This window comes from Molothrus ater, chromosome 2 (genome assembly GCF_012460135.2).
Source record: "Molothrus ater isolate BHLD 08-10-18 breed brown headed cowbird chromosome 2, BPBGC_Mater_1.1, whole genome shotgun sequence".
Classification (NCBI taxonomy): domain Eukaryota; kingdom Metazoa; phylum Chordata; class Aves; order Passeriformes; family Icteridae; genus Molothrus; species Molothrus ater.
In genome coordinates, this window is record NC_050479.2 from 19,425,304 (window position 1) to 19,435,505 (window position 10,202).

Genomic DNA, 10,202 nt, shown 5'->3' on the forward strand with positions numbered 1-10,202 from the left:
TACAGCTTGGTACTATCAGAAGTCAATTCCTGTTGGAGCATGTCCCTGTAGTATTTAAACACTGATACTTTATCAGCACCAAAAGTTTCCATAACGTGGATCCAAATAGGTTATATGCACACAGTCATGAAAATGAGTAGTTCATGTACCTGGATGGTCTTCCCTGATTTAATAGAGCTATTTGTGCATGGCACAGTAGGGCTGGAATCCAAAATTACCTTCCCTTTCCTCACATTTGATTTTTTGTATTATTTGTCTACAGCAGATAGAGATTCTTCTCAGATGATGGCTCATTTTAAAAAAGGCTCCTATGTGACTTTAGTCAATTCTTTGCCCCATCAGTCAGATGCTAAGTTGTAATAGATCTGACATAACTGTTTGGAAATGCTCTCAAGACAGTAAAATACCCCTTCTGCACCACATTATGAGTGGAGCTGAGACCATGTATTATCCTCTCATTTTTTCAGGTCATGGTTTGTATTCCCTATGAAAAGCTTGGTACACTTCCATAATGATCTAGAATGCTGCAAAATATGGAAACTTATCCTCATGTTTTATTACTGCTATGGTGAGAATTTTTTTCTATTTAAATGAAATTTCCCACATGAATCTGTCAGGCTGAAAAGCAGGCTTCTCAAAAATAAACCAACCAACCAAATCACATCAGGAGCAAGCAAACCTCTTCCCTCAAAAAGCTAAACATAAACTCTAAAACACCTCAGGCTGTCCTGGTACCAATGAAATAGAGGCAAAAACCCACAAAAAAACCCTCTTCTGTCTTCTCACACCATATAAAAATTTTAACAGAGTTACTTAAACATGCACACACAAGAACATTGGTGCAGGCTACAATTATAAGAGAAACTGCCCCAAGATTCTTGATTCGGCGATGTCACCAACAATTTTACACTACAGATTGAAGTCCTCCAAAATAAACCAAAAGCAAACAGAAAAGATATCTTCCTAGAAATAAAAGCATTATATTGAACCTGCACATTTTGATTTTTCTTAAATCAAAGCATCAATTCTCAAAGTTTGCATTCCATCTTCTTCAGTAATTAGTACAAGAGGAGAAAGAAAGAAACACTTTGGGCTCATTCTCCATTTTTTTCCGCTTTCTCAAAAATTTCTGGAGACAATGTTGCTTCTGGTATAGAGAACTTACATATTTAACAGAGTTGCATCATCATTCACTGGCCACTTGACAAGTTTACAGCAGTTCATAATGTAAGGAGGGGTTTTAATAAATCTCTAAACTGCTGAAGTCACTATGACATACAACATTACTAGCATCACAAACATTAAAGCATATGTCTCTATTATGTGTGTCAGCTAACAAAACAAAACAGACAAATAATAAAATATATGGTAACGTTCCTATATTAATGTGACTAGGCAAATGTGCCATTAAATGTAATGCAGTCCTCAAGGAAAAAGGCTGAAATGAATTATTGGTTATTTGAATTATCATCTGGTATAATAAAATCCTTTTTGGAATTAAATTATCTCCTTTGAACATGAAAAGGATAATCATAGGCTTTCTTACTGAATCTTTTGTAAATACTGAAAATAACTTACAAGCTACAATATTGTCATTTCAAAGAGTACTCATAAAAATTGTTCCAAAAATCATATGCAAAACAGCATCAGTAAGTTAATCACACTTGCAATTGTCTCTCCATTAACATAGAGTTTTTTTAAACTTCACAGGAAAATAAAGACTTGGCAAGGAAAATCATAGAAAAAGAAAGGTGCTATTCTGATAAAGACAGAAACATCCCAAAATCTTCTTCAATTAATTAAACATTTTTTAAAAACAAAACCAAAACAAAACCAAAAAATCACCCCAAAAAAACCCCAAAAACACAAACAACAGACAGGCTAATTTTAGAACTTTAAATCTGCTTGGCTGCATAAAAATAATTAAACCATGAAGTCAAGCAACCTGATTCCCTAAAAAAAAAAACCAAAAAACCAAACAAACAAAAAGAAAACCAAAACAAACAAACAAAAACACAACAGAGCTTAGTAGTCAGAAGATACAGGCACAGCTTCTAGTCTGTTACATTTTAAGGCAAATCTAGGAGAGAACCTTTCACACCAGTCTGGCAGGACTAATGACAATATCTGGAGAGAACAAATCTGAGCACAGGGCTACAAAGGCTGGAAAGGGAGAGAACATATGCAAGGCTCCACATCAGTTTAGGCTTCTGCAGCAAGAACCCAAAAGTTCAAACATCTCTGTAGGTACCAAGTCAGTCCACCTGACTTGGTACCTACACAGATGTTTGAACTTTTGAGATGGTCAGCTATGGAAAGATAAACACAAAATATAAGAATGTTAGATTTATCCACCCCAATGAAAAAGGACTTGGTAAGAAGTTCCTTCTCAGTTAGAAAGCCAGCCTCAGGTTTAGCATAATCACAGCAAGAAAACATATTTGACTGTTCTGTAAAAAGAAGAGCTTGCAGGGTTAAGGGATTTTTTTTTTTTGGTCACTGTTTTAAAGCCAATTCTAAGGGCCTGGCTAACAAGGACATGACTATTCACATCCCATTTTAATGGAATAAATTTAAACTCAAGGATAATGGATGGCAATGCTAAACTTGAGCAGAAAAGTAAAGATCCAGGTAAAACAAATTTACCTACCCCATGTGACAAACTGGCATGGCTGTTAAGGGCAGGTCCAAACCTTCCTGGTATCCTGTTTGTTACCTGGGTTTAACTCTCCATTAGTTATACTTTTAATGGCTACAAAAAGGTATCAATTTCTACTTTCTTACCCCATACTGCAGGCCTACTTGGAGATTTTCTTTCTGGCGACAAATTACTCCATGAGTTCAGAACTTCACCCACAAATGTAACAGAGTGACAGAGATGTCTACCCTACCCTCAGCAGTATTGCCACAGCTTAGAACCTGACAGCCACTCATGCAGACAGTCATGTCATTTTCTCCCTAGTGTTATCTGGCAAAGCTACAAACAGGGGCACAGGAGCTTTGTACCCCAGCTCTGGAGGGTCACTGCCCCACTCAGTCACATTCAGGTGACATCCAGACAAGCATCTTTCCATATCAAAGTTGTACTTCCTGCTGTGAAGCTCCAAAATAGAACTGACCTCAACAGACATCACAAAAACAGTCATTCCCAAAAAAAAAAAAAAAAATTCCAACTAAAAATATATTCTATGAATACAGGCTTAAATTCTCAATAACTTCCATCCACTATTCTGACCTATTGTTTCATAGTTCACCTGTCCAGTATTGACTAGAAACTTGACACTGTGCCCTTTTCTCAGATTTACCTTGATCTGAAAACAGTTCCATGTTCAGAACAGCAGCACCATCCTTCCTCCACTGCCTATACCTATGCTCACGAGTCACCACTCCCACTGCTTCTCCAAGCAGCTGCTAAAAGCAACTGGGAGAGAATACCAGGCAAGACAGACTTCTGAACCAGCCTCAAGTGTCAGCTCTGCACCTCACCTATGGCACTAATCCTCCATCCCAAATTGCAGATGCTATCACACCATCCATGCTTATGCTGCCCACAGTACAAAAATATTCACCTGCACAATCCTCCATCCCAAATTACACATACCACACCTATGGCACTAATCCTTCATCCCAAATTACAGATGCTACCACACCATCCATGCTTATGCTGCCCACAGTACAGAAATATTCACCTGCCTTGTACAGCTCCACATCAGGGCACTGATCCATCAAACAGGACTTGTCAATCATTCTCTACACTTGGACATTCATCACAATAAAAGGTGGTTGTTTGTTTGTGGTTTTTCCCTCCAGAGCATGACACCATAAGATTTATACCAAAACATTTACTCCAGACCATTACCAGATTGGTGAATTCCAAAATGGAATGGGGGAGAGGCTATGCCAGTGTGATCACTGTTTTTGTATGGTATTTTTTGTTTCAGTGTCTGATGGGAATCTCCAAACTTTCAACAGAAACTTTATCATGAAGCATCTGTATGTTTATGCCTAGTACACAGTGTGACAGATCTACAAAGACAGGGAAAGGACAAGATTACCAGAGATCACATTTGTCATAAAACCAGTTTGGCATTCTCTCTAATTTCTGCACATAATCCTTTTCCAGATTATGCCCATATTTTCCACTTACCCAGCACATATTGACAATTGTTGAAGCCATTGTAGAAGCAGAGTCTCTCAAAGACCCTAAACACAAAGGTATCACTAAAAAACCCACATAGATAATCAAAATATAAAAAATTATATATGCTATGTAAAGTTTTATATCCAGTAGCCACCTTCTAGGACTTTAAGCCTCATCTTAAGCTTATTCCAGATAAAAAAAAATTTATATGTTAATTCATCAAGCCAAGATTTAAATTCTTACCAGGCCCATTAAAATCAAATCATGACTTTAGGAAGCGTCCCTTCCAGTAGTCATATATAACAGAGCTTAAGTGTGCCACTGCCTGCAAGATCAAGGCTGCAGACTAAAACTGTAGTAAAGGACTTGCAACTTAAAATGAGGAGATCTGAATGCACAACAAAATAAAATTTAAAAGAAGTTCAGCACCAACCATGTTCAAAACAACTTTCTGTAGGTAATCTGCCTGTAAGATCACACTCTCAGTTAAATATTTTCTGCAGAAAGGCCTTCCTTCCAGCAGCAAACAACCAGTATTTTTGGGCAAACTAGTTTTCCAACCCAAATGCACAAAGGGACTAAAACTGGGGTTTACACTGGAACCTGTCTTCTTCATGAAGCTCTCATTACCTGGCTGTAACCTAGGTAACAGCAAGTAAAGTCAAGTCCTGTGTAAACTATTATGTCTTTTAACAACCAGAAAATTAGAAATAAAAAGTGTAGCTCAGTACAGAAATCATGTACTGCGATCTACAAGATAAACACAGTCTGTAAGTATTTCATATCCTTAAATGAAGCAGAGGCACATACAAGCTTTAAAACTAGCAATTTCATTTCAGAAGGAACCTTCAGGTTCTTCTGAAGAATTTCTATGATCTGTCTTTACTTAAATGCAAATCTTAGCTCTGTCTTCAAGCATGCAGAAAGCTACAAATTTTCTACACACCAAGAAAGACCCAAGCTTACAATATATATATCTAAAAGCTGCCATGCACCTGACATAATAAAATTTTTGAATGACACATCCCTTTCTCTGCCTTTGATTCTAGACCAAGTGTGATGTGAGGACCTGGGAGTTTTTCTAAAACATCATTTCCAAAAAAAATGGAGAAGGTCACACAATTCAGTTACCTGGAAATAAATACCATACAACATGACCTATTCCTTATCTATGTGAGCATATTTTTCCTCTCCTCAAAGTTTCTGCTGTAGTTCCTGCTACTGCAGCTCTAGCGGTATCAGCCACTAACACCACCCAAGGCAAGCCGAGGGGGCTGCTTGTATTGTCACTGTCACATGGTGTAAAATTGCTGTGAGCAGGATGAGACAATGATGTGCTTGAATGACAGCAGCTGTTCTGTGCTGGCATGCCACAAGCAGAGCTGTAATCACAGCCAGGTGCAATGGTGGGAATTTTGGGGGATAAAGGCAGTGCCTGCACCTGTGGCACTCTGTAACTTCTAGCAATGCAATATTTGTTCTTTACAGACCATCTGTCATTTTGACAAGCTCCCTACCTGACCATCATGGGAGCAGCCACCTTTTTTATTTCCTTACCAAGGCCTTTCTCCTTTTTGTACACCATCCAATTTCTGCCTCATATGTGCCTCATAAACAGAAAAGGATATGGTAACTATGGTGTAGGAACCAGTGAATCATAAGAATTTGAAACACTCCTAGTTACAGTGATCAAAGCTAAATCCTTTAGGAAGATTATCCATATCAGAACCCTGGAAAAGAAATGTGACTCAAGTACTTTCATACTGCATCTTTGAGATAAAGCACAATCCCCGGTGTAACAGCGAAGGGCTGCCTCCAGTTAGGCTTAACTACGGTGGGAACACTGTAACAGGGGCTGCTGTGCCTCTTGATCTATCTCTGCAGCTCCAGGCCTGGCAACCGGCTGCGAACGCAACAGTCCACAGGCTGAGACCACAACTCTGAGGCCATTCAAGAGAAGGTTTATTCGGAAAACAAAGAAATAGAGAAAAACAATACAAATCAACCACACATTTAAACAACGCGGAGTACGAGCCTTACAAGCAAGGGATAAGAGACTCCAAATCCACTCGCGCCCCTGCGCCCATCGCCGTGTGAAGCGGCGGAGGGGCAGCGCTCACAAACGATGCGAGTGGCGACGATTTCACCACTTCTCCAAAAATACGGCTCCCGGAGGAGCCGGTGTGCCCGCGGTACGGCGGGAGGGGAGCGGAGCGGAGCGGAGGGAGGGCGAGACCCTTCCCGGCGCCGCGGCCCGGCCAGGCGCTGCTCGCTCTCGGAACTTCGCCCCTGCTCCCGCAGATGACCGACAGCCGCACCGCGGCCACCACCCCCGAACACCAACACACCCCTCAGCACCGCCACCGCGCCCGGCTCCGGCTTCTGTCGCCGCTTTTGCATTTCCAGAAGCACTCCGGCCGTCCATTCTGGCCGGCGTCTCAAGGAGGGCACCGCTCTCGCCCAACTGCGGCCGCAGTTCATTGTCCCTTCACAAGGGAGAGGGGGATGACCCATCCCGCGCAGGGACATCGGCACGGCCCGGGCAGATACCACGGACAGCGAGCCCCCACCGCCCCACCCCGACACGCCGAGCCCCGCTGCCAGAGAAGTTGGGAGCGGCGCGGGCGCTCCCCAAGCCGGGCAGCCCCCACCATTCCCCATCCCTCCCTGCCTCTGCAGGGCACGGGCATCGCCCGCAGCCGCGGGACGCCCGCGGTTCGCGGAGCAGCGGCGGTAGCGGCAAACACCTACCCGGAGAGCTTCCCAATCTTCACAAAGCTAAACACATCCATCCATGCGGCCGGCTAGCTCTGCCCGTCACACTCACTCACTCCAGCAGCAGCGGCGGCGGCGGCGGCAGCAGCTCCATGACGGGAGAAGGTTGCGTCCAGCGGCAGCAACAGCCCTTGCAAAAAAGCAGGAGCCGGCGGAGACAGCGGCTGCTACCCCCCTCCGGCGGGGAGCTGGGCGTGCAGCATCTCGCAGGACCGGCGCTCATCTGCGCGCAGCCCTGCCCCCGCTCCCCCCGCCCCGCTCCCCGCCTGCCGTGCGCTCTCCCGGGGTGAGTCCGGAGCAGAGCGGGCGCGGGGCTGCCCGGCTTGGGGAGCGCTGCCCGCAGCCTGCGCTCCGCCAGCCGGAGGAGGAGGCGGCAGCGCTGCGCTCCGCCGCCCCTCTGCAGTGCCCGGAGGAGGGAGGCGGCGGGCTGCTGAGGAGAGCGCAGGGTGTATCGGGGTGTCTGTCCCTCCGGCCGGCCGTGTGTCCGCTCCGCTGGGCGAGCGCAGGGCCCGCTCCAAGCCGGGCGAGCGCCGATCGCCGCTCCAGCCCGAGGCGGCGCTGCGGCCGCCGGGCCGAGCCCGGGGCTCCCCACAGGGCCTCCCGGAGCCGCGGTGCCGGGGAGGGAGGGCGAGGGGTCCGGGTGTGAGGGACACGGCTGCGGATCCCCGGGGCAGGGAGCGGAACGCTAAGCGAGAGGGGAAGGGGAGCCCTGGTAAGTAGGAGGTGACACCTCCCCAGCCCAGGAGCTGCACCCTGGGCCTGGCAAAAGCAAAAACTTGGGAAAGCAGAGAGCCGTCTTTGCTTTGAGGATCACGCTGCTCCATGCAGTCCCCGAGGGTGAGGAAGGGCCTTTTGGCTTTCAGCCCCCGCACTGAGTGCTCGGCAGTGGTGGATCGAGGACAGGCATCGGGCTGAAATCCACCGCTGCCTGCTGGCAGTATCCTGTGACCCCTCTGTACATGCCAGGAAAGAGACCTGAACGGATGGTCACCTCGTTGTGGCAGGAACATGACAAGGCTGGTTTGTGGCAACACAATTAAAGTCAAGCATTCTTCATACCAGATCTTGTGGAAAAATGATAAATCTAGGGCTCCTGACACAGCAAGAGCAGATTCATTGCCCTATGTCCTGTGTCAGGCTTCAAATGAGGCACTGGAGTTTAGGTCTCCATAAGTTTCCTCTGAGTGAGCAGAACAGGAAGGCAGGTGAAATTCAAATTCATCTCCACACAAACTCTGCACTGTAATAAAATAATTCTCAGTATGGGAGTGGATTCTCTCCACTTAAGTGTTTTCATTTGTGTATTTGTTCTCTGAATGGATTGGTATGTGCTTTACTTTGTGCCTTCACAGAATTTCAGTCTCTTCTGCAGGCTTGCACCTGCATCCTCCCACCAACCAAGAACTTAGAAAATAATAGTAGAGCTCAACACATACTCCTGCAGCCAGATGAAAACAATGCACTTTTTTAATACTAAAACTTGTATTGATAAGAGAACAAAAAGAACAGGCCGTACTAACACAGTGTGAATTGGGTTTCAAACTATTCTTTAAAACAATAGCAACAAAGAATGATTGATCATCTATTTATATTGGGAGAACATTTAACTGCCAGCTAAAAAGCACTTGCTGGCCTAGCATAGATGTAAACGGCTTGGGCATATTCTGAAACACCATGTGAAATATTTTATGCTAGTGCATCAAAATATTTATGTGGTACTTACGTGTACTCTATTTATTTATTGTTATACTAGATTTTTTTAAAAATGCAGAACCTGTGCCTGTCATTCACGCTGCTCTATTGATTGGTAAAAGCTACAAAGATAACACAGTTTCAGCTGGTTAGAAACTGATTTATTTATAAATCTGTCATTATTTATTTATAGACTGAGGAGATAGGCCAAGATCCTACAAAGCTAACTGAAGCTGATGAAATGATACACCATATATAAGATTAAGCACATATGTTCCATATCAAACAAGGTTCTTATCTTGAGCACTTCATGCTCCAAGGCTTCTCACATAAAGGTGCCGTAGAGCATGGTGGTGAGTGCCAGAAAAATGAAGAAATTCTAAGGGGTCACTGGAATTTCTGTGGTTTCAGGGTCTTTCAGTGGAAAGGCAAATGTGATCCTAGGATATCCTGGCTGAAGTATTTCCAGTAGAGATATGTAGAAAAGCAGAAAGCATAAGATCAGATCAGAAATGCCATACTCATCTATTCAAAAAGTACATTTATGAAAATTGAGATCAGGTGCAGGAGTGTTAAAGGTAATGAAGAGTCTTATGACAAGAAAGAGTTTTGCCTAGCAAAACAATGACTAAGAGATAAAAAAGGTTGTTGTTTATAAACATCAGTATTGTAAACACAGGGTGTGTACCCAAAATGGTAGGCCTTTATGAAAGTCATTAAAATTTGAAATGAAGCTGAAATTATCTCTTCTTTCTTTGGCTTTCCAAATAGATACATGCCATATTGCGGTGTTTATAGTTACTTTTATATTTTTGTTTTCCTAGGCAGAAGCTATTGCGACATTGCAAATTTTCCAGAATGCCTGTGGAGATATACTCTTGGACCAGCCAATATGCTGGAGGTCCATTAATAGCAGTATCACAGGAGCCTTACTCCCAGATGTGAGACAGAAAAGAGAACCTGGGCACACGTCCTTTCTACTGTGCTAAGTGCTGTGCATTTTGGAGCTGAGCAATGTGAGAATCACACATGGGGAAGGAGGCTGGGGTATGGGAGTGAACTTTGGTTCATGGTTCTTTGGCTTCTGCTGTCATAGCAACTGGATACAAAACTGTCAGTCTCATAGTAAAAGATTAAAATTTGCCTACCCAAAGAAGCGAAGGGGTGGGCGTTGTTCTCTTTCAAGAGTGAGTGTTGATATGTGTAGTTTGGACTGGCTTTGAAGCCATCAACTGTACATTGAAATAATATTTTGGTATTTTATCTTCATTTGCAGAAATATCAATTAGACTGTGTCATGACTGCAGTCTTGCACATACATTTATACCTTTCAGTTACTACAGTGGGATTCTTCTCAATAACTACCAAAATTTCAGGATCCAGCCTCAGCTAGTCATACCCTACCTCTGTGGTGCACAGATACTTAGCACTCCAGACCATCTCTTTCTAGGAAAAGTGACATAAATTGCCTTTTGCAGGTGCTTTATTTTCTTTGTAAACTCCAGTGAGAGGAAGCACAGATGCCTACCTTTGACTAGAGGACTGTCTAACAGATGACTGAAGTCACGTGAAGTAAAACACATTTGAATGTGAC

General features: G+C 43.8%; 1 protein-coding gene across 1 annotated transcript in view; it reads right to left on the reverse strand.

Moving 5' to 3' along the window:
* Positions 1-7,270, reverse strand: part of FRMPD4 (FERM and PDZ domain containing 4) — a 295,383-nt gene extending 288,113 nt beyond the window's left edge. The window contains 1 exon segment of the mRNA XM_036380463.1: positions 6,893-7,270. Coding sequence (XP_036236356.1) covers positions 6,893-6,933 — 41 coding nt within the window. The 5' untranslated portion in view covers positions 6,934-7,270.
* Between the last annotated feature and the right edge of the window lie 2,932 nt (positions 7,271-10,202).